Source organism: Chinchilla lanigera, unplaced genomic scaffold (assembly GCF_000276665.1).
Source record: "Chinchilla lanigera isolate Chin_1 unplaced genomic scaffold, ChiLan1.0 scaffold00193, whole genome shotgun sequence".
NCBI lineage: Eukaryota > Metazoa > Chordata > Mammalia > Rodentia > Chinchillidae > Chinchilla > Chinchilla lanigera.
Genome location: NW_004955594.1, coordinates 881,196 through 906,884, shown reverse-complemented (window position 1 = coordinate 906,884; position 25,689 = coordinate 881,196). Strand labels below are relative to the sequence as shown.

The 25,689-nt window shown below is 40.4% G+C and overlaps 1 protein-coding gene across 3 annotated transcripts in view; it reads right to left on the bottom strand.

Moving 5' to 3' along the window:
* Positions 1–23,964, bottom strand: part of Gab3 (GRB2-associated binding protein 3) — a 72,159-nt gene extending 48,195 nt beyond the window's left edge. For all 3 annotated transcript variants that reach the window (XM_013509986.1, XM_013509987.1, XM_013509988.1), the window contains exon 1: positions 23,847–23,964. In XM_013509986.1, coding sequence (XP_013365440.1) covers positions 23,847–23,939 — 93 coding nt within the window. In that variant the 5' untranslated portion in view covers positions 23,940–23,964. The remainder of the gene's footprint in view (positions 1–23,846) is intronic.
* Between the last annotated feature and the right edge of the window lie 1,725 nt (positions 23,965–25,689).

The window sequence follows — 25,689 nt, the reverse complement described above, 5'->3', positions numbered from 1 at the left end:
TGAGATGAGGCATTTCTGTCCTGTAAGCCTCCCAGCCTGTGGGACTTTGTTAGTCGCCCTAGCAAATCCATACATTTCCCAACATTTAGTATACGTCTGAAGTACTGGGAAGCCTTCCACTCCCAACCGCATTGGTATATCTGACAGTGAACTTGCCTCCTGCCCATAAAACCAACTAGAAAACTAGTCCAAATACACAGATATGAAACAACTGCTTTCAGACACTGGAAGGCAGTCAGGGAAGGGCTACGATCTCTACATGAAGTAAAACAAAGGAAGTAAGCCCTCTGACTTCTCTGGCTTTCAGCCTATGGGCACTTTCTGGACCGCAGCAATCTTGCAGGATTGAGAAAGCAGAGATTAGAATTCTGGGCAGGTGAAGTAGGTAGAATGCAAGAAACATGACTAGAGAGGACAGAAGTATGTAGACAAGAGTCCCAGATACCTAGACTGGGGTTCCCCCATGAGTCTCCAGCTGAATACTGACATGTGCATGGCTAGAATGAAACCCCATGAGACACATCCAAAAACAATACTGAAGATCCTCCAAAGTGAGTAACTATCAGAACTCTCACAGGGCTAGGAGATACTTGTGCTCGGCTCAGCCAGCATGGAGAAGCCCAAAACATTTAGTAGAGACACTAGAAAGGCTGCATCTTAGAAGCAGGAGTAGTGCCAAACTAGCACTAGAGTACGGCTACTTTAGACTTGCTCTAAAAAAAAAACCTTAAAACAGAATGTTCAGAATGATCAAGCTAATCTGCAAGGGAATAGCTTACCTGCCAAAACAAAGCTCTTTAAGGGAAGACAAAAAATCCAAATATTTAACAATAATATTTAGAAGCGATAGCACCCAATACAACTTTTACAAATGCAAAGAAGCAGAAAACTGTGATCCATAACCAAGAGAAAAATCACTCACTAGAAATAGACCTAAAAATGGCAGGGACAATGGAACAAGCAGACAACAACTTAAAACAGCTATTACTACCCAAGCATAGTAGTGTACACCTGTCATCCCATTGTTCAGAAGGCTGACGCAGGACAATCACAAGTTTGAGACCAGCCTGGGCTACATGGCAAGACCCTGTCTCAAAAAATACAACGAAACCAAAATCAAACAGAACCCAGCTATTGTTTTTTGACAATTAAAGAAACACATATAGAGAGAGAAATGGAAGATATAGACAACAAATGTGGAACTTATAGGGGTAAAAACACGGTATCTGAAATTGTAAAAATTACTAGATGGGCATAACATCATTTGAAGACATTGAAGATGTGATCAATGAACCTGAAGCACAGTGAGAAAAGGCTTGGGGGAAGAATGAATAAAATCAGCCAGACAGCTGTTGCACATTCCTGTACCACTTACCTCCAGCAACCTTATTTTCCCAGGCTGGCTCGTGGTCCAGAAATGGATGTCTTTAACAAGCACCTCTGCGCATGATGATGCATAAAGGTAACTGGCCAAGGATGAGAACAAAGGAAGAAGCAAAAAGATGTAGAGTGGGAAGTAACTGGACTGTCATTGCTAATAGATAGGGGAGAGAAGGGGGAAGTGCATTCTGGAGAGCAGTTCGGAGGCAGCCTCAGAGCAGATGAGGGTCAAAAGTAGTTTCAGGAAACATCTCTAAACTACTACCTAACATTTTGGGGCATGAATGTTATCAAAACAAGTGGAATATATCTATCTCTCAACTACAGTCCCAAGGTAGACCCTTTGAGAAGTGAATCCCTAACCTTTTTTGGGCTATGAGCCCTTAGGAAATATGATGAAACACATTCACTTTCCCTCAGAAACATGCATGTGGACACAGAAACTGTTCTGGGACCACTTGCCTTACTCAAATACACACATTCTCCCTTGTTGATTTCATCCAACCTCATTTGCCTTAGCTACCATTTGTTTGACAATTTACAAAATTATGTTTCCAACCTGGATCTTTCCAATGAATTTCTTACCCATAGCCAACCATTTCACTGGCATCTCCTCTTACATAGCTAAGCGATCTCTCAAACAACACAGACAAAATGAAGCTTTAGATTTCATGTCTCTCAAACTCAATCAATTTTTTCTTTTTTTCTTTTTTTGTCTTTTTGAGACAGGGTCTCGCTGTGCAGTTCAGGTTGGTCTTGAGCTCACTTTGTAGCCCAGGCTGGTCTCGAACTTGCAATGATCCTCCTGCCTCAGCCTCCTGAGTGCTGGGGTTACAGGCGTGCACGATGATGGTTGACCATCAATTTTCTAAATATAGAAAACTTTGGAGTGCTCCCTATTTCCACTCTCCATATCTAAGCCACAAGTAAGTTCTATTGCCTCTCCTTTTGAAACATTTTGCTATTCAACCCCTTTTTCTCCACGCAGCCATCGTGTCCCACAGACCCTTTTGTCCAAGTTTCTCTTCTTCCACCTGGGTAAGTGTAATAGCCTCTCATCTTCCCATATCCACTCTCAACTCCCCCATAAATTCATTCTCAGTAGAGAAGGTGATGACCTTTTACATCATAAATCAGTTCATGTTGTTCCCTACCTTAATTCCCACACAGCGTATCACCCTACCCCAGTCTGTTGCTTTCATTCTTGTTTGCTTGAGGTTTACTACCTGTCCCTCCGTCTCTACACAAGAATGTGAGCTCCTGGGCAGCAGAGGCCTTGTCTGTCTTGATTACTGCTTTATTCTTCGGGCCTAGTCATGCTTGGCATAGAATGGCTGCTCAGTGAATGCTTATTAAATAAGTGAACTCCACACATGATTTTATGGCATCACAGAGCTAAGTTTAAAACACTATTCCTGAGAAGTATGACTAGTTTTGTGGGTTTATAACCAATAGAATCTCTAGGATTTACTCATCACAAATTTATGTGCTAGGAGCCAAAGATGTCATGGCAAACCAGATAGACATGGTCACTAAGCTGAAACCTGGGCTGTCAGGCAAGGTCTCATACCAGGTTTTTAAGTCAAAATCAGCAAATACTCTATGCAGACACTGCATCATGCTGTTTGGGATTAAACAAAAGTGTGAGAATGACCGGCTATCGACTTCCCAGAACATAGCTAAAATGAACATTTATCCATTAGTAGGATGGGCTATAGGGCTGAAGTTTGAGCACTTTATTATTGCACTCCATTGTACTTTCACAGTAAAATAAACCTGGCTTGGTTATAGCAAGTTTCCCTCCTTTGGCTCCAGAATTCACTCTAATAAAACTGAAGTGGCCCATCTGGATTGTATCCCTGTCGAAAGACACTGAAATGAACAGAGAAACATCCTGAAAGTCTCCGAGGTTGTAAAGGGACACCTCTGATTTAAACTGCTTTGCTGGCAACAGTGATTACTGTCCCTTTGTTTCAGCGGATTTGGCCCCTCGCTCCCTCTGCAGTGGTGAAATCCCTAAGCTATGAAATCATTTCCTTCACATGTGCACACGATGGGTCCGCAACCTGCCTCCGTGGCCAGCGCAGGCCGAGGAAGCAACCCACAGTGATCTGCATTTAGGACTCCAGGCTTTGATCCTTCAACACTGCTATCATTTGAGCAATAGTAGTTTTGGACTTAACCTGCCAAGGGGAACTACGTGGACCTCTTTCCCTCCTGACTTGTGGATGTGCTTGCTCCACACCATCTTGGCTAAGGGTGGTTAGAGCTCTAGAATTTCAGTGCCTGCATGCTGATGGTTCCAACTGCTTACAGGTGCTGGTGCCTTTCTGCGCTGCATTATTTAGTGGCCTTATTGGCCAGTTTGCAGGAGATACCTCAGATTAGAGGACAAGGAGAAAAAAGGGTTGTGAAGATCCCGACTGGACCCATTGTGACAAGCTTTCAGTTGTGTGTGACTTGACCTGACAGAGGATTTCACACTACAGTATTACACGGGAGGAGAGGTGGGAAGTTGGAGTGGAACCCGGTGGGGATCATCTGGAGTTATAGACAGAATACAGGAACCCTAGAAATGAAGCTGCAGCCAGTGAACCTTAAATGATCTCCAACTCTCCCTGGCACCTTAGGCTGTGCTCCCACAGACTGTCTGCTCTGTGGTATCACAGAGTGCCCTGGGACATGTGCAGGGGTACAGTAATGCTCACAGTAGCCCCAGTAAGTTAGGCCAAGTCCTGCCTGGAGTGTACCACATGGATGGGTTCGCGCCTGTTGGGAGGGCTGGAGTGACAGAAGACGAAGCTAGGGGACGTGGCAGCTGCAAGATGATGAAAGACGAGTTGGGGACAGGACTGACAGGACTAAATCCCCAACTACATGTCGTGGGCCCCAAGAGAGAGGAAGGGGTCCAGGCTGAATTACAGGCTTCTGGTTCACAAGGGGCAGGTAATACTGCCATGTAACGTATTGCCAGGGCTCAGACTCCTTTGCATGGAACAAGGGCAAGTATACTTTCACTGAAGACATTTTTCCTTAGAAGTGTATGAACTTAGAGCCGCAACCTTGTGAAGTGGTCAAGACAGCTAGTACCCTAATTTTTGAGAAAAACAAACTGGTACTCAGACAAATGAGGTGGCTTGTTCATTGAGTGACAATAAATCTGAACTTAAATCTTACGGTTCTCCGATCAGTGTTCAAAAACATTATTTCAAATAAATTGAAATTAAAGGAAAGAAGCCAAAGGTATAGCAGGAAGAGGGAACAGACCTATCCAAGTTGGTTGGAGACCCCTCAAGACAGCTTTAAATTTTACCAGGCACATTTTTGAGCTTCTGTTCCTGCCCTACTGTGCTTTAGTGGGAGGCATGTGGAGGAAAATGGAGCGACAGAGCAAGCTACCCTTCCCTAATCATTCATTACAGCGCTCTCGGCAGAGACTGTTTTATCACTCAGAACTATCAAGCTCTTTCCCTGCATTTAGCTTTATGTCCTGAAGTGGAATGTTTCTGTCCTTTAACACCCAAGCATTCTTCTTTGGAGTCCAGAAGACAAAAAAGAAAAAAAAAAGGAAGGAGGAATAAAACTTGCTTTTGTCTGAGTTACTGACTTTTCATTTCCTGTTACATCCTTCCTCAGCCTTATTCTTCTGACTACGAACAAGTTCCCCTACTGTGTTTCTCTTGTTCTTGTGTTGCTAATGACATGTATTTAGTAAAAGCTAGTTAGTATTTAGGAAATCTAACAACTCAATTACTGACGCCATTTGTAAGGCCTCCAAGAATCTTGGATGTGGTCCCAGAACATGAAATGAAAGAAAGCATTTGGTAACAACTTGGAGATTTTCAGTAACTTCCTGAGCCCCGCTCCTCTAAGCTGAGCTCCATCCTCTTTCCAGTGGTTATGCCTTGAACACACTCAGCAAGTCTGGGATGTGTTTATGAGTTGCAAAAAAAAGTGAGACTCACTGAAGAAACTTAATTCTGATTAATAGTCTATTTTCTTCTGCCAAGCTTTACTCAAGAGGGTCCTTTTCTTCCACCTTCTGTTGCCTTGCCAAAGGGGACCACAAAGTCCATGGGACACGAGGGCAGGGGGCTGGGAATTTCCAGGAGCAGGGTACATCGCTCCTCTCTGCCTTGGCTCAGTGCCACTAGCTCTCAGTTTGCTGGTGACCCTTCAGCCTGATGGCCTGTAACCTTCTGCTCCCTGCCAGATAGAGTTGGGACTTGTCCCAGACACGGAATAACTTCCTGTGATTGTCCTGGAGATGGCCTGGCTCACAGGATCTACTTCCATGGCTTGTCAACAGAGGCAGAAAAGTCTTATACCTCTGCAGTACAGCGGGCCTCGGGAGGTTGAACCCTGAGGAGAAATGTTCAGCAGAGATAAGTACACCAAGAGGGTTGTGTTCAAGTATGACATAAACTTGACCTTCCTCATGTATTGTTAACCTAAGTGCCACTGAAGATCCTGGCTAGTTTCTCATCATTCCTTGCATGGCAGAATCTCACAGGTCACTAAGAGTAGCTAATTAAACTTGCAAGTGTTACACATCTGAGAGCTACAAATACATCAGGTGCCAGGATTGGGATGCAAAATTGTGGGCTGGAACAATGAGTTAAAGCCAACTCTGAAGGAAGCACTTATTGTAAATCCTGTGATAGAAAGTTTGAAGTGCTATGAGAACCCAAAGCAGGCAATCAAGTCTGGATTCAAAGAAGGTTCAACACAGAGGGAGTGACAACAGAGTGGAGCTTGCCAGACCAAAATGGTGGGGAGGCTTCTCTAAGCAATGTACCCTGCTCCTGGAACTCCTACAACTCCAGGTAGTTGCAAAAGTGAGAAAGCGCAAGAACAAGCCTTCCAAAGGTGCCCTCACAGTGTTAGCTGTAAACAGCAGTGATGGTTACAAAACTTTGTAAAGGTATTTAATGTCACTGGACTGTACACTGCCAAATGGTGATTAACGCGGTCAACAGTACGTTACGTTACCTTTTACTACAATGAAAAAATATTATCTTCATACCCGTGACAAACTATCACAACTAGAGTAATAGAAAGACCTGAAGCAGTACAGATCACGCAAAACACACAACAGTAGTAACAATAGTTAACATATATGTCCCAGGATTGTTCTAAGTGCCTTAGATCAAATAAATTACATCATTTGACCTTGACGTAAATCCCACAAGAAGTACATACTCTTTTCATACCACTCTATAAATATGCAGAAACTGAGGTGAGAGGTTCAAAAACGTGCCTAAGGGTAGGAGATTATGTGTATCTGAGGTGGCTTGAAGCTCAGATCCCCTTTGTTTTAGCACGGTTCCTAACTGCACAGTGTGTCACCGCAAGAAGCTGGGTCAACAGTGAGGCCATGGCTGAGGCATCCAAGAGGCACTGAGGTCTCCAGGAAGAAAGAAATGAACAGAATCAAGCAGCACTGAGTGGCAGTGGGTACTTGGTTTAAAAGTCTACAATTGAAACCCCAAGTGTTACATGTGAGCCCAAGTGTGGGAGAACAGGAGGGAGAGAAGAGATGGCAGGAGAAGGCATGGCCTGTCCTGAAAGGGGTCGCAGAACCCAACAGTCAGTGGGAAATTCAGTAGTCAGCTACAACTCGGAGTGATTGTTTTGGGGTGGTTCACCAGCTAGAAGTACCCCTCTACCTAGAGGAAGTTGCCAAAATTACCCACAAGCCTCTTACCAAAACATAACCATGAATCAACAGAAACCCAGAATCCCAGGTCACCAGTGTTTATTCACACTCCTGTCTCAGCAGGGGCAAAGCTAAGACTCAGAGCACATCTGCTGCTGACTTCTTCCCTGGTACCTGGAGAGGAAAAGAATGTTCTCAACTTCAACTCAGTTGCATTACTTTCTTGCCTCAAAGTACATTTGCTAGAAAGATGAACCCACAATTACTTATGGCTCCAGACAAACTATCAGCCTTGTCACTGCTGATCCACGTGCCCTGCCTTTCTTTCCAAGAACACATATGCAAGTCAGGGTTCAGGAAATGTTTGTTAAATGAATGCATGAGCACTGGTCTAAAACATCAACAAGCATGCTTAGACACAGCGCTAACCAGTGTCACTTTTCATTCTGTGCACAAGCACTCATCTCAGGTTTGTCTCAGTGTGAGACAGTCTCTGGCTTCCATCCATTGCCTGTCCCTGTACCAGGCAGCATCACTTGTCTTCTTCCCCACCAACCCCAATTCTCCTCCAGGACAGAGAATTATCCCATGGCATGGTCCTCTTTTCTCTAAGTTAAGGACTTTTTCACTGGAATCCTTCAGAAATCTTTCTCCGACTTTCTCTTGATGAAATGTGTAACTGATTCGTGTGTTAAATGTATTTTCCTTTTGATTTTGGATTCTTTTCCTTCCTTTTCATGGAGGGGAACTGTGCAAACATACTCAGAAATTTCTATTACTTGCTTTCTGCCATCTTTCTTAGAATCTTTTTTTTTTAACATTCTGGAAGTTACATGGTCCAAATAAAACAGTATTACATTTAAATTTATATGATTTCCTATTAGCCTGTCCCCTTGCAGACCTGCTGCAAACTGCTCTTCATGTACTTTACCCACTTCTCAATTGCAGTGCCCTTTTTCTAATAATGGATAAGGATTATTCATAGAGGTGAAGGTTATTAACTTTTTGTTTGCCACATATGATGAAAAATATTTACACTTTGTACCGTACCTTTTAAATTTATATTATAAACTACAATAGCACTTAGCATACAGAAGATGCTCATTACATACATGTTAAAAGACTGACTAAATGGTAGAACAAAAATGTTTTATTTTTATATAACAAAGATCTCAGTCTCTTCCTTTACAGTATTTTTCTTTCTGGTATCATGTTTAGAAAGGTTTTCCGCACCCCTAGATCAGATTGAGATTCAACAACGTTCTCTTCTAAAGATTATATCATCTAAATTTTCTTTACATTTAGATACACTATATCTGGAATTCATTCCTCATATCTATATTAAATGAGATTGAGATACAGTTTTCCTTTTTGTACTGTAAGTTCCTAACTCAACTTGGTATCAGGGCCAAATTAACATCATATAATGAATTAAAGAAATTTGTATACTTCTCTGTCTAAATAGTTTCAAGAGCTTAGGAGTTATGTATTTTCACAGTTTTAAAAGCTCAAATACAAAAGTTTTCTGGGTCAGGCATCTGTCTTGGAGGTAATTATCTGACAATAATGTACATTTTTAATATTTATAATGTTGACCAGGATAACATTTTAGGGGCTAAGACTTTGAAGAGTGTATTGTTTTTTGAAAAAATGGTGTTAGAATTCTCATTTAGTGTGAAAATTTGGGTGGGGTTAAATTACTTTTTAAACCCCAATTTAATTCTTAATTACACTATTCTCCCGGCCAACGACCCCAAACCACTGATTTCTTATCAGCACTGAAAGCCACAACATAACAGACTTGCCTGTTGTGAAATAGGAAGTTATAACCCGATGGTGATGAACTGAAATAACTACAGAAAAGGAGGCATGTGAGGCAACAAGAAAGCAGTCTTGCTATCATTCTGCCGCTGCTGCTTTTGCTTTGTTTTGGCATGAAGCAAGCTAGCATTCTTATCCACAGAGAAGATGAACTCAGCTGAGTTACTGGGATAGAAAGTCTCCAGTGAAAGGCTTTGCTAAGTACTGGGACTGCAGATGTGAGTAAGTCAAACAAATAATCACAGTGCTCTGTGATAGATGTTGTAACAGAGGGAAGTCCAAGGCCTGAGAGGGACTATGGGAAGCTTTCGCCCACACACTGCATGGGTCAGTAGGACACTCTCACGAAACTCTACTAGGGAGAACAGTAGTGTGTGTTCAAGCACTGGGAAGGATCTTTGAGGGAAGGAACCCTGACTTTGATGTAGCTCACCCTGAGCTCTGGAGAGATAAAGGCATGCAGCAAGTTCACTGCAGCCCCTGTGCTCATGGGCTGACAGCTTAGAGAGACAGAAGTAAACAGAGAGGGTGCTCTGCAAGGGAAGGAAACCAGCTTTGATCCTTGTTTCCACTCCAACACCCACTCTTGGCTACAGAGACAGCAGATCTGAATCCAGCCCCGCTGGGAGCTCCTGTCATGCTTCAGGGCTGCCCAGCCTGACTGAAGTGGGGTAAAACCCCCACAAGTTTGAAGACCTTCCCCACTCCAAGATTATAAAAATATTTTCATGCAAGCCTTTATGTTTAATTATTACATAGGTATAGTTGTGAGATGCCAAACAAATCACAAAAACATAAAGGACAGATTTACTTAGACAAAGTAAAAAAAAAAAAATCTTCATAGTAAGAGACCCTCTGAACAAAGCTGAGATGATCAATATGTAGGGAGCTATATAATTAATCAGGCACATAAAGAGCTTCTATGAAAGCCTAAGATAAATATAAGTGACAAAATAGAAAAATGGGCAAAAGATATAAAGAAGCATCTCATAGAAAAAACAAAGAAACAAACAAAAATGGTCCGAACCACATATCTAGAAATTGCAAATTCAAAATGAGGTATCTTTGTCTGTGAGACTGGCAAAAACATTTTCAAATATGTGCCTACTGGATGCCATTTTTACAATGGCTAAAAATTAGAAAGAAGTTAAATGTCCCTCAAATGGCTGAATAAAGTATGGTATGAAAAATAAAACCACATATATATGCTCCTCTACCCCAGTCTACTCTTACACCTTGTTCTCATTTGTTAGGATTCCTTGAGTTCCATTTCTTAATCCCATTTACAAGTCTCAGTGAAATGAAGAGTAAAGTTTCTAATTCCAAAATAAAGGCAAATTTTTTAAAAAGTTGAGTGAGGACTGTTCACAAGATACCTTTCCAGAATGTAGACTTTGGGGTGGTTTGGTTCTCCTTGAACCTGTTCCTTCCCCAGGCTTCCAAATCTCCAATCTTGTAAGTGCTCAGGCAAACACCCTCTAGAATTCCTTTTCTTTCTTTCATAACCAATCAGGAAATCCCACTGGCTCTATCTTCAGAAAATACTCCCCTCCCTGCTTCTGCCCTAGTCCTCATCATCAGTGCAGTTGTCAGAGTGATCAATCTTGTTACAAGTCACAGCAGATCACATCATTTCTGTGCTCAGAACTTTCCAATGCTCAGAGGAAAAGCCAAATACCTTACTTTAGCCTACAAGGTCCAGTATGGGTCCCTCACCTCCTGCCCTCATCCCTCTCACCTCATCTGGCCCAACCTTCACTCCCTGGGCTTCAGCCAAGTCCACTCCTCTTGAAACATTGTCCATTCCCTCCCTCAGTTAAGGGGTGGGGTATGTAAACCTCCAGACACTTGGAGTTGTGTCCATTCCCTTCCTTAATTAAGGCATAAGATATACAAATTCCCAGACACTTTCAGCTTTCAAGTACAGGCAAAAAGTACAGACAAAGAGCAATCCCTCAAATAGGAGCTGCTGTTGACCACACCTGGAAATGAAAGCCCTCCACCCGGTGTAGGGCAAAGGAAACATCCCCAAAATCTTTCTGGAGTACTAGCAGTGAAATGTGAGTTGGTCACCTTTGTTGACTACTTACAAATGTGTTTTAGAGAGCTGGTCTCCAAAACATTTGGCCTGCAGAGGAACCAGGTCACAGCCTTATTTCTGCCCTTGTGTTCCAGGTCCTGAACAAGTGCACGTGGATTCTGAGAAGCTTCTCAGGCGATTTTCCCCTGAAGGCTCTATCCTCAATCTCACCAACACTTACAAGCAGAACTAACCTTAAACACACGCTTCAGGCCATGAAGATGCGGCTATCCCTTTAGAAATTGTTAACTTTGCTTCTTGCTCATCACTTGGCTATGAAGTACTTCTCTATTGGGCCTGGGTCTGACTACCAGTCACTGACTTTCTGATTGCTGTACCTTACAAATGAGTAAAATCTTCCCTTCCCTTTCACTTTTACTCTCTTTGACTTTCAACTCCCATCTCACCCCTCTTCTCTATCACTGCCACATTTCTCACTGCACTCCCCATCCATTTCTTCCTGAGCCACTAATATTGGGAACCAGCTTCACCATGAAGAGCAGGAAGCCCCATCTGACTGCAGGCCAAATGGCTTTCTCCAATTCAGCTTTTATTTCAGTGATGAAAGAGCTCTTTTGCCTCCACATGCTTTGTCTTGTTCCCTTTGTCAGTTCTCTAGTGGCCAGAGCTCTGGAAAGGAAAAGCGGTGACCAGCAGTCCCCCACAAAAGCAGACCTTTCATGCTCCCTCTCACAGTGCCTATATGATGCAGTCAAGGTCCAAAAAGACCTTGGCAGACTGGCAAGAAAAAACAATTGAAAAAAAGAAAGATGAAATTTAACAGTAGTAATGAAAGGCACTATTCCCTGGCTTAAACCAAACACCAATAGCACAAGAATAGACTGGAGAATAGATAAATTATCAAAAGCACAGAGGAAAACTAAGTTCACTTGACAGGAAGCTTGGTGTGAGTCAATGGTGTGGTGTAGCTGCCAGAACAACACTAATGAATTCTCCAGCTGCTTTCTCAGAAGCACAGGGTCCAGATGAGAGCTGATCATCTCCCTCTGCCCGGCCTGGGTCTGGGGCATTTTATTCAGGTCTGGTGCCAGTTCAGAGAAAACAGAGACAGGACGGTGGAGGAACTCAGAACCCTGTTCTATGCTAAGGAATGGAAGAGCAAACTGCTAACCTTTTGAGTGGATAGTTGCAAGGCTTTCAAACTGAAAAAGAATTAGATGTGTTCTATATATTCTAAAGGGGCAATATGAGGCTCAGTTTCTCACAATCAGAGCTACTGTATAATTATTTGGGAAAAACATTGCATTATCACCTTTCCATCCCTGGAAGTGAGTGGATATCAAAATGACAGGTTAAAAATATGGCCAACATTGGAGCCAATGTAAATCATCTTGGACTAATTCCACTTCTCAATGTCTCCACTCCTGTTAAGTTCAAAATCTCTACTACTCTCTCTCATATACTTTATCACTATTCCATGGATTACTTCCCTAAAATCACTTTCCTATTTTCCCTTTTGCTACATTCACATTAATACATTCACATTAGATTAAGAGTTCTTTGCCCATGAAAAAAAAAAAAGAGGAGAAAAAAAGGACACCTTCCAGTTTTGTCTCAATCAACCTGACTTCCAGACTCTCAGTGGCCATCTGTAGTAACTCTTTTTCTCTATTTGGGTGTTTCCCCCACCTCATAAGTTCCTGGAGAAAAGAGACCAACTCCAATTATGGAAGCAAGAAATGATGGATACTTTCTTTTTCCAGGTCCCCTTACAGACTCTGATAGCCTTTTCTGACAATTTAACTACTTTTGTAGATCCCACAACAGTTTTTTAGCTGACTAACTGAATAATCATTTATTTACCTAAAATGATATGCTCATTGAAAATACGGGTTTTGGGGGAGGGGAAGCCCAATGTCACTACCACAGGAATATAATGATTCCAGAGGGCGTTCTAGGACTCCGAGGCAGCCATTTGTTTCTAAAGAAAAAGGACGACAAGTGAAGAGATCTTGGGTCAAAGCATGTCCAAAACTGGAACTTCCTGTGACAGTGCTAAGAGAATCTCATATCTTACAGACACAGATTGAGGCAGCCCAAAACCAAGCAAGTGGCTAAATTTTTCCACCATATTTTGCACGTGAGACTTACAGCTTACTTGAGAATGTCTGGGGCCCTGAAAATTGGACTGGAGACATTTGAGGGACTCTAATCTTCCAACCTCCAAGATGTCAGAGGGCCCCCAAAGATGTGACTCCTCAGGGATAAAGGCTTAGGTCACCTCACCAGATGAAGAACTCTGCCCAGCTGAGGTACTGGATGAGCAAAAGTAGAACATGAATCAAGGACTAGACTCACCACCCATCTGTTCATCTTTTTCTCTCCTCTTTATTTTCCCTACCATTCTACCTAGAATGTGTTGCGAGCAGAGACTTATAGTCTCTTAGCTAGGCTCATGGAGCTAGTTGAGACAGTGTCATTGCTCAGACATCCCCACTCCCTTTGACTGAAGCGGGAAGGAGCAAGTAAGCAGTAGTGGCAGCAGCTTTCTCATCAGCACTAGTTCTGACTTGTGGTTTGGGGTGTTTTTTCCTGGCTGTTTAACCTCAAAGCGAGTTCTCCAGCCCTCTCAACATTTCTGTGATCTACCCAATATCATTCTGACAAGAACCTTTCTGCCTAAGCCAAGCAGGGTCAAAGCCAAGTAGGGTCAGCTTACTGAAGCAAATTAAAACCCTGACTCCTGTAACACATACAAAAAGTGTACAGTCAACCCAGGTTTCTGTGCCTCTAAAATACACCAAAGTAGAAGGAAGGAATTAATAGATATAAGAGGAGAGGTTACAGAGTTCAAAAATTAATTAAACAAAAAAGCTATCACTGCAAAAAAAAAATAGTAAAATAGAAAAGCCACCGACAAATAGAAGAACTGATAACCAGGACGATATAGATAGTATTTTTCCAGGAAAGTATAATTCACCAAGCTGACTCAAGGAGAGATAAAAGATCAATTTCCATGGAAGAAATAGAGAAAACTAACAAAGATTTAAACACAAAAAAGCATCAGTACAGTTAGTACAGCTTTAGAGGGGAATTCTGCTAAAATTTTAAACTTGGAAAAAGCATATATGTATATCAGATAGTCAAGATAATGATACTACTAATTTCTACTACTTCATTTAAAAAAGGTTCATGCTTATATTGTTTAATTTTTCATGCCTGTATCTTGTAATCTGAGCAACTACTCTGAAGATAAAAATACACAGCCCTGATGGAGTCACAGCAGAATTTTACAAGAAATTCAGAGAAAATTTAATACCAACCCTCCTCAAACTCTTCAATGAAATTGAAAAGGAAGCAATTCTCCCTAACTCATTTCTGGAGGCAAGTATTACACTGATACCAAAACCAGAGAAAGACCCAACCAAGAACGAGAACTACAGACTGCAAATAGAATGCAGCAAATCGTCAAGAAAATCATACACCATGACCAAGTCGGATTCATTCAGGAATGGAGGGATGGTTCAATATTTGCAAATTAATAAATGTTATACACCATATCAATAGAGCCAAAGACAAAAACCACATGATCATCTCAATAGATGCAGAAAAAGCTTTTGACAAAGTCCAACGTGTATTCATGATAAAAACGCTACAGAAAATAGGAATAGATGGTCTTTACCTCAATCTGATCAAAGCCATTTATGAAAAACCAAGAGCCAACATCATACTAAATGGACAAAAACTGAAAGCATTCACTTTAAAATCAGGAACAAGACAAGGATGTCCACTGTCACCACTCCTGTTCAACATAGTTCTGCAAGCATTAGCCAGAGCAATTAGGCAAGAGAGAGAAATAAAAGGAATAAGGATAGAAAAGGAAGAAGTAAAATTATCACTATTTGCAGATGACATGATATTTTACATGGAAGACCCCAAAAACTCCACAAGCAGACTCCTTGAATTAATCAACAAATTCAGGGACTGGGGATTTAGCTCAGTAGCACAGCGCCTGCCTGGCAAGCATGAAGTCATGAGTTCAATTCCCGGTACCAGGGAAAAAAAAAAAAAACAACAAATTCAGCAGTGTAGCTGTATACAAAGTCAGTACCCAAAAATCAATAGCATTCCTATACCCAAGCAACAAACAGACTGAGAGAGAAATTAAGGAAACCATACCTTTCAAAATAGCATCCAAGTAATTGAAATATTTAGGAATTAATCTAACAAAAGAAGTAAAAGATATATTCAATGAAAACTACAGTACTCTGAAAAAAGAGATCAAAGAGGATTTCAATAAATGGAAAAATATCCCTTGCTCATGGATAGGAAGAACCAACATTGTGAAAATGGCCATACTACCAAAATTGTTGTACAGATTCAATGCAATTCCCATTAAAATACCATTAGCATACCTCACAGATCTAGAGAAAACATTCCTTAAATTCATCTGGAACCAGAAGATACTCTGAATAGCAAAAGCAATCCTGGGCAACAAAGATAAGTTAGGTGGAATCACAATCCCTGACCTGAAATTGTACTACAAACCTACTGTAATAAAATCAACATGGTACTGGCTAAAAAACAGACCAGAAGATCAATGGAACAGACTGGAAGACAGACAAAACCACAAACACACTCAGCCACCTAATCTTTGACGAAGGGGCAAACAAACTCACTGGAAGAATGATAGCTTCTTTAATAAATGGTGCGGTAAAATTGCTTTGCCACCTGCCAAAGACTGAAAATAGACCCAAGTCTATCACCATGCACCAAACTCAAGTCAAAATGGATTGCAGATCTCAATATTAAAACAGAAACACTAAATCTATTGGAGGAGAAAGTAGGTAAAAATCTTGAAGACATAGGGGCAGGCAGAGAGTTCATGATCAAAAACCAAACAGCATGTGAAATACTTCAAAGAATCAACAACTGGGATCTCATCCTACTGAAAAGTTTCTGCACATCTAAGGAAATCCCCAGCAGAGTGAAAAGAAAATCCACAAATTGGGAAAAAATTTTAGCTGACTGTCCCTCGGACAAAGGTCTTCTACCTAGAATATACAAAGAAGTAGAAAACACCAGCACCCCCCCCCAATTCAAAGACCCAATCCAAAAATGGGCAGCTGAGATAAATACACACTTCTCAGATAATGAAATACAAATGGCAAATAAATACATGAGAAAATGTTCAACATCATTAGTCATTGGAGAAATGCAAATTAAACCAACACTGAGATTCCACCTTACCCCAGTAAGAATGGCTAGCATTAAGAAATCAACCAATAACAAATGCTGGCGAAGCTGTGGAGAAATAGGAACTCTTTCCCACTGCTGGTGGGAATGCAGACTGGTGAAACCACTGTGGAAATCAGTTTGGAGATTCCTTGCAAACTAGGTCTAGAGTTCCCATTCAACCCAGCTATTTCCCTTCCAGGTATTTTCCCAGAAAAAGTGAAAACATCATATCACAGTGATATATGTACACCCATGTTCATAGCAGCACAATTTGTAATTGCGGAATTGTGGAAGCAACTCAAATGTCCATCCACTGAGGAATGGGTTAAAAAAATTGTGGTACTTTTATATAGTGGAATATTACTCAGCTATAAAGAAAGATAAACTCGAGGCTTTTACAGGTAAATGGTCACAACTAGAGAAAATACTCATAAGTGAAATAAACCAGACCTCCATGTGTAAACAACATATAGTCTCACTAGTGTAAGAACCTGAAAGAGTGAATAAAAATCAGGAGGTATGATAGACATTGTGAAACGAAAGGAAAATGCTGAAAAGTAAAGAGCAACTGGAGTGAGGGAAAAGAGAAAAGAAGGGGAAATTATGCATGTATGTGTATACAGGATAGCTAACACAGTTGTTCTACTGACTTCTATTGCTTTACTGACAGGAACAGTTAATGATTACTTATTTGATCAATCTTGCATGTCTCTGTTTTCCTGAGAAACCACTTTGAAGATATCAATACATATTACAACAACCATTGTTAATTTCTTACCAATCGGTCTGTAACTCTGTATTATTTGTATTGTTCTTATGCTATTTTGCAAACGGATGTCTGTTTGTTAATATGTTTTCCTTCTTTTATTTTTAGAATGAATTTTTTAAAAGAAGATAATACGCAATATATTAACCATTGTTAATCTCCTATTATCGTGTTTTGAAATTCTGTATCATTGTTTTTATTATTTTCTTCTCTTTAAAATAAAAATTTTAAAAACTACTCTACAATACGGCAAAATTTTCAGTTTCTATGAACCAAGCTTAACATTTATGTCAAAATATTGCATGTCTCTATTTGTTTTCATGAGAAACCACTTTGAAGATATCAATATGTAATACAACAAGCACTGTTAATTTCCTACCACTTTGTTTGTATCTCTGTATTGTCTGTACTGTTCTTTTGCTATTTTGTAAATGGTTTTCTGTCTGTTAATGTTTTCCTCCTTTTATTTTGAAAATAAAAAAAATATGCTAAGGGCTATACAGAAAAGAAGCTAAAGATCAATCTCACCTAGGAATACTAATGAAAAAAATCCAATACAAAGTATGAGCATAAAGAAGCCAACAACATTATTTAAAATACCTTGGACAACTGAGATTTATTCCAGAAATGTAAGAGTGGTTCAATATTAGATTATCTATTAGTAGAATGCATTGTTGTACTAGATTCAATGAAAAAAATCAGATGATCATCTCTGGAGATGCTGAGAAATCTTTTAATAAACTTCAACAATGATTTTTTTATTTAAAACAGTCAGTGATACGGGAATCAGTAAAATACTTCACTAGTGTAATATATATGTTCTTGGCCCCAAAGCCAATACCTTTCTTAAGAGGAAAACATTGATGGTATGCTTATAAGTCAAGAGTAAAATAAGATATCCCATTATCAGTACTACTGTTTTACACTGGAGTAGTAAATATACTTGGACAAAGAATTTTTTTAAAAGTGGTGACACTACTCCTTTTTCAGATGACACGATTGAATATTTGGAAAACCCAAAGAAATCAACTCAATAAATAGCACAAACAGAAAATCCCGAGGTAAGAGGATAAAGTATCAGCATGTGAAAGTCATAGTGCACCCAATTTTGTGCACTCAGATAAATGTGGCCCCGCCTGCCCTCCGGCTGAGGCTGCTCACTCACTGGGAAACGATGAGCTTTGCTGACAGTCCCCCTTGCCCTGGCTGGGGTATCCTCCCTGTAGTAAAGGCTCCTCTCATCACTCTGAGGTTCAGGTAAGAACCCAGGTCACAGAACGTGGTACCTGGCTTTCCCACTGGCTGCCCAGAACAAGAAGAGAAGACAGCACAAGGGGACTGGCAAATGCATTCCCCTCCCTTTCAGGTTGCAGAAGGCCACTACGGGGTACGGGCCCTGTGCTTTCTTGAGAAGTGCTGACCAATTCAGTGAAATGGTACTTTGTATTTTCTTTCCCTTCACCCTTTTCCCCTCATTCTCACTGCACCGATATTGTGACCCTAATAGTGCACTGGCAAGACAGCTTTGGCCCAAGAGCTGTTTTCTAAAGAACCCGGGGGAAGAAACAATGGCGTGTGTACTCAACCAGTTAGTAGATACAACTGGGGGAAAAGCCCCAACTATAAATAACAGAATTGAAAATGCTAGGCCTGAACTGAGTAAGAAATTTATGAAAGCCAATTTGAAGAAAACTTGTCACAGTGAACTTTTAACAAGCAATGTTAGGACAACTGTATAGACTTCTGGAAGGGTCCATCCCTTATATCTGCAACAGGATCTCCACGTGACCCCAGCTCTTGTCTCTTGTCTAGCTTTTCCTCATTCCTGCCACCGTTCCTCCCCGAGGTACACCAAGAAACCAACGAGTCCCTACAACTGTTCCTAGATACAAGATTTTAGCACACACAAAAAACAACTGATACAAAATCAAAATGCAAATTACAGTCTGGGAAAATTGCACAACTTTTCTTCTCTTTCTCCTGGAATTTAAGACTAAGGACACCAACAACAGAGGAAGAACTTGTACATCACAGTTAAATACATAATGAAATGTTCGACCTCCTTTCACGTGAAAGATCTGCATTAAAACTACACAGAAATACCACTTCCCACCAATCAGATTGCAAAAATTGCAAACTTCAACAACACAAACTATAAAATATGAGTATCTATTATTCATGTACACATATACAAATTTGGAACATTGGTTATAATATCAAGAATGGAAACCATTCAGCCGTCTAAAATAGAGAATGGTTGAATAAACTGTAATGTTGTCACACAACCCAATATTATACAACTGTCAAAAATGATCTCTGGTCACTGACGTGGAAAGAATTCTAGGATAAATATTTAAAAGAACAGACTAAGGTACAGAACGGTGGGTAGAATGAGCTACCTTTTGTAGAAAAGAATAAAAAAAATAAGCAAAGGAAGAGTAAAGTGCTATATACATATCTGCTTATATTCGCATGTAGATACTGGAAAAGTAAAGGAAAAAAACTAATAAAAAATAGTTACTTGAGGGATGAAGGCCAACAGGATAGGTGAAGACAGGGATGGAGATGAGATTTCTCCATGCCAATTTAATTTTTGATATTTTGGAACATGTAAACGTATAAGCTACTCAATAGCTATTTAAAAATTGAGACAAAATATATGAATTGGTAGGAAGATTAACAAAAGCACTGCAAAACAGATTCAAGGAAGGATTTAAGATTCAGGTTACATCTAAGATCATTTTCTAGAAACAAATACAAATGGCTTTGAAAGGATGCTCAATCTCACTCGTGCAGAAATTTAATTAAAACAAGATTCAGTTACTCACCCACTAATATTGCAAAGAACAAAATATTTGATTATCAAAATCCACTGCATTTGAGGTGGCAACGAGGAGCAAGTGCTTTCATTTGAGAACTGTCTTAAGACAACAACTGCCTGTCTCCTGGCATCTCACATTCACACACACTTCGACTCAGCAATTGCACAAATCACTGCACACAACCACGAAGACTGATGCGCACTCACCACAGTATTACAGTATCTCGAGGCTAGAAACACCTAGCACATAAAGAGCCATAAGGATCTTCCCTCCCAGCTGAGAAGAGAAGCTGAAAAAAACAAAACACAAAAATCTTAGGTTTCCCAAGCCCATCAGAGCCAAGGTCTCAAGAAGTGAAGAGGAGACAGGACCCACAAAGGAAGCTCTTCTAGAGGAAGCCTAACTAAGGAGATGTCAGGTGCCTGAGAAACAAGTGACCAGTATATCCAGCCTAGTCCTGGGCCTCGCCCTTTGTCAGAGCCTGTCATTGAAGTGACTATTTATCACCAGGGTTCTTATTTAAGCGGAAGAAACCCACTGTTTGCTGCGGAATGACCTGTCTCACGCTCGGTACCATGAACATTTCGGGCTGAATTCTCTGAGGTGGGCACTGTCCTATGTGCGGCAGGGCGTTAGCGGCACCCATGCTACCAGCGTTTTTTATTTTTTTTATTTTAAATAGAGTAGTAAATGAGACACAAACAAATAAAAAATAGAACACTAGCAGCATAGCAGTATCACAAACATAAACGAATCAAAGCAAGAACATTCAAAGTGATACAGGGTCTCGAGACAAAACAATATGAATTAACAGTTGCTACATTACATATCACTATCCTCAACTATGTTGCTCAGATTACCAGATGTAAGAGTGGAAGATTGTTCAAACCATTAAAGAGAATAAGAAAATCATTAGATAAAACATTAGAGATAATAGAGTTTCACTAGAGAAGATGGTAGGAATTCACCATGGTAATTCCATTGCATAGTGTTACCTTCAAATCAGCTACCCAGATTACCAGACACAAGCATGCAAAATTGATCAGAACATAAAAAATTTTAAGCATTAACTATTCCTTTCAATATACCATCAGACATCAGCAATACAGTCATCGCAGCTATTCATATCATATATTTATATTTTGTCTTCCGTCTTTTTCTTCTTTCCCTCATCCCAGTCATTCCTTCATTGAGCAATTTCTTTCCCTTTCTCATCATCTATTGTTTGTTTTAAGTTTTACTTATTCTTTCAGGTTCCTACACCAAGGAGACAATATGCTGTTTACACATCTGGGTCTGATTTATTTCACTCATGAGAATGGTCTCTAGTTGCATCCATTTACCGACAAAAGCCTCGAGTTTATCATTTTTTATAGCTCAGTAATACTCCATTGTATAAAAATACCACATCTTTTCTATCCATTCCTCACTGGATGGGCATCTGGGTTGCTTCCAAGATTTAGCTATAACAAATTGTGCTGCTATAAATATGGGTGTACATATATCACTGTGGTATGATGTCTTTAATTCTTCTGGGAAAAACAATATTCTTTTTTTTGTTCTGGGAATCTAACTCATGACCTTGCATTTGCTAGTCAGCTGCTTGAGCCACTGAGCTATACCCCCAGCCAGGTTTTTTTTTTTTTAAAGAGAATTTAAAAAACAATAAAAACAATACAGAATTTCAAAACAAGATGATGGGAAATCAATAATGGTTATTATATTGCATATTGTTATCTTCAAAGTAGTTGCTCAGATTACCACACATAGGCATGAACGATTGATCTAAAAATTAAGCATTAACTGTTCCTTTCAAAAAACCAATAGAAATTAGTACTATAATTATATATGTGTATATATATATTTTTTCCCCTTCCTTCTTTCTTTTTTTTCTCCCTTCCCTCATCCCAGTTCTTTCCTTTTGAGCAGTTTCTTTCCCTTTCACGATATCTATTGTACCCTTCAGATTTTATGTACTCTTTCAGGTTCTTACACTATGGAGACAATATGATGTTTACACATGTGAGTCTGGTTTATTTCACTTATGAGTATGGTCTCTAGTTGCATCCATTTACCTACAAAAGCCTCAAATTTATCTTTCTTTATAGCTGAGTAACACCCCATTTTATAAAAATACCCCATCTTTTTTATGCATTCCTCAGTTGATGGGCATTTGGGTTGTTCATGCTACCAGTTTTAACACTAAAAATGTCTCCAGACATTTCCCCATTCCAAAGTGTAAACACACTAAACTCATTATCTTTTTCTTAGTTTTATTTTTATTGGTACATGTTTGCAGTACATAGTAATTGCATTCGTTGTGGAGTAGGTAAATGTACCTAACACTCTCAATTCTCTTTATGTCCCCTTCCCCTTCTCCAATACCCCTCCCTCTATCTCTTGGTCCCCTTCCCCTTTGCAAAAGATCTATCTCCCTGTTTCTTGTTATCTATCTTTTATTTGCTCTTTAATATAATTATACTTTGGGTTTCTCATCTAAGAGAAAACAGCAATATTGAAGTTTGGCTGTCTGATTTACATCACTTAACATTATGGCTGTAAGGTGGATCCATTTTTTTCAAAGCAAAAAATGATTCAAGTTTATCCTTCTTTATGGCAGAATAGTATTCCACTATGTAGTATACCACATGTTCTTTACCCATTTATCTGTTGATGGATATACACTTATTAGGGTAAATGAAAATTTAAGAGGGGGGGGTTGTCGTTTGTTGCTAAATATGTCCACCCTGCCTGGGGGCAAAATTCTACCCTCATTGAGAACCACTGATGCAGACCATCAATTACAAACATGAGCAGACAACTAAGAATCATCAAGTATTTCAGAAATACAAACTCAAATTGAAAAAGTTCTTCCTTGAATATTCTTGCTGCCTCAGGACCTTTGCACTTGCTGCCCCCACTTTCTAGAAAGTTAACCATCTTAACTATCTAAGTCAAGATATACAAAATAAGCTGGAGAAAAATCTTGTAGAGATACCCAGAAAAGAATGGTGGGCAGATGTGAAAAGGAAACAGTTCTTAGAAACTGAAAATATGGTCACCAGTTAATGAGCTGAACAGAAGAATGTTTATAACTGAAGAGTAAATTAGTGAACTGAAATTCTGACCTGAGAAAGTCTCTGAGAGCATCGAGTAAAAGCACATCATTATAATAAGTACAAGAGGAAAGTAGAGACCTATCTGCAGAGTAAATCTACATGATGCCAGTAGTTTGCTTATTAATTCTCGGCATCAAGACCACTCCTTTACATTCTCCTCTGATGCGAGGGCTGGAATTCCACTGAGCACATTTCTCAACTCGCTTACCAGCTGTCACTGCCATGTGCTGGGCGGTGGCATAACTCAAACCAGTCTCAGCACTTGTCTGACCCTGAAATTGATCAGAATTAGAAAAAACAGAAGTGTACCTGGAAAATCCCCCAAATAATTGGAAATTAAACAATACACTCCTAAATCACCCTAGGTTACAGGAGAAATTAGAGAATAAAAAGGAAACCACTAAAACAGCTCCAAGGGGCCAATACATAGCACTAAATGTCTGTGCTAGAAAATAAAGAAGGCTTGCAAGCAGTGGCCTCAGCAATCACCTTAAAAGAATTTCAGCAGGCCGTGGTGGTGCAGGCCTGGAATCCCAGCACTCGGGAGGCTGAGGCAGGAGGATCGCTGTGAGTTTGAGACCAGCCTGGGCTACAAAGTGAGATCATGGCCAGCCTGAACTGCATAGCGAGACCCTGTCTCAAAAAGACAAAAAAAAAAAAAATTTCAGAAAGAGCACTGGCTGCTATGTGTGGGGAAGCTCTAACGCTAAAGCAAAGAAGACAGGTGCAAAGGAGCACACACTCTGTGGTTTCATCTATGTGACATTTCCAGAAAATGGAAATCTATGGACCCTAATTGCTGCCTGGGGCTGGAGACGGGAGTAAAGAAAGACGGCAAAGAGGCCCAGGAAATTTAGGGAGACCAGGAAGAAATGAAGTTTTGGCTTAATTCTATCACTGACTTGGCCCAGAGGCTCTGTGGTCATATCCTCAGACTTGAACGTGTAATTGAAACGTGTATCTCTGGCAATGAACAAAATCCCCGTATTAGCCTTCCTACCTGTGGAGTGAGGACTGTGATAGCCGGAATGCAAAAGTCAGCCACATTTCCCACTTCCACTGCCAGAACAGTAATTCGAAAGCAACACTGCATGTCGGAGGTGAGCCACCATCAAAGACTTGAAAGGTGTAAAAGCGGTCATTCCTAGCACAGCCCAATTCCACATGCCTGTTTGGCCTGAAGAGAAAATGGACGGATCATGGAGAAGCTATTATACAAATAACCAAGTGATGGTGCCAGTTACAGCTGTGCTTCTAGACCAGTCTCTTCCCTCCATCAAATAAACCAGCCTGGCATCTGCTATGCAGCTATGGCCCTAGCAAGTGCTTGTATATCTTTATCAACTTTCGGAGTCTGCAGAACCAGTCCACTATCAACTAGCAAGGAAATGGAGACTTTTTGTGATCTTGTTGCAAGGCTTTGAAGTCTGTTCCCTCAGCTTTAATCTAGTCTGCAGAGGCAGTGATCCCATAGACACCACACAGACGGCCACATTAGTAACCACTACCCTAATGGTATTATGCAGACCTGCTGCGCACAAAGTAAAGGCTACCTAAGCTCAGTAAGACAGTGTACACAAGAAAACGTGCAATTAACTGCACAAACGTCAAGGATCTGATCCCAAGGTGAAATTCTCAGGAGGCCAGTGATACAGAGCATGCTATTCGCTCCAAAGTAGAATTGGGACTCTGTCTCCACATGTTATCTATCAGTGACAGCAGAGACGTAACTGGAAGTGGACTTTTTTCTTTTTTCTGTCTCATGGGGTTTTTCTTGTGGTGGTTTTTTGTTTCTGTTTTTCAACTTCATTATTTGAACTTGTTTTTATGAGCGTGAACGTGATTTCTAGCCTCTTTGTGGTTCTGATTCTGTTCTATCCCTCTTTTTTCTCTTGCTTCTCTCTTTCCCTCCAGTCTTCCGCACCAATGTCCCAAAGTTAGTGTGACTCACACTTTGTACTCTAGCCTTTTAACTCTTCCTCTTCTGCTACCTCTCCATTTTTCCCTAACACCTTTGAAACATTGACCCTTGAAGGTAAAATCGACAAATTAATAATATCTTTACTGCATATAATTTTCTGGTCTGTTTTAGATTTTGCTACATAACCACAAATCAAGTTCATATGGTTAAAAGTGGCAAAATAATGTTACCTAACTTTGTCATTTTCTAGGCTGTGATTGTTGCTACTGTTACTGCCAAAAGTGACATCATGGTTCTAAACAGCTATCCTTCCTGGTATTCCGAAAATGAAATTCACTAAGGGTCTTAGAAAATTCTGTGGCACAGTGCCAAAGAATCAGGGTCTGGGCCAAAGTGGCACCAACTTCTAATCCCCAACAAACTGAAGATGTAGGATACTGCAACAGACTCAAAACCCAAAAATCAGCTACACCTGGCACACATCTCTGAGAAGTAGTCATTTCGTAAGGGTTCTAAATACTAGCAATAAAGCAACCCAACAAAGGCAATTTATAAGCATCACCCCAGGAATTAACTAAAAAAAGAAAAAATGATAAGGCACTTAAACAAGATGCAAGCCCAGATACCCAGCTCAGCAAAGGCAAACCCAGGGGGTAACGAGGTGGAACAATCCTAAAGGCACACACCTGGCGTCTCTGACGTGGGAAGAACAAAGCAATTGAATGAGGCACTAGAAAAATCAAATCAGAAATAATTTCTCAGACAACTGCAGAGAAGGCATCCACAGTGAAAACCAAGCTTAGTGATTCTAGAGCAGATACAGACAAAAAAAGTAGAGGAGCTTAGGAAAATGAGGGAAGCCATGAATGCTCAGCATAGGAAAGAAATGGAAGCCACAAGGCAGATTCAAGCAGATATCCAG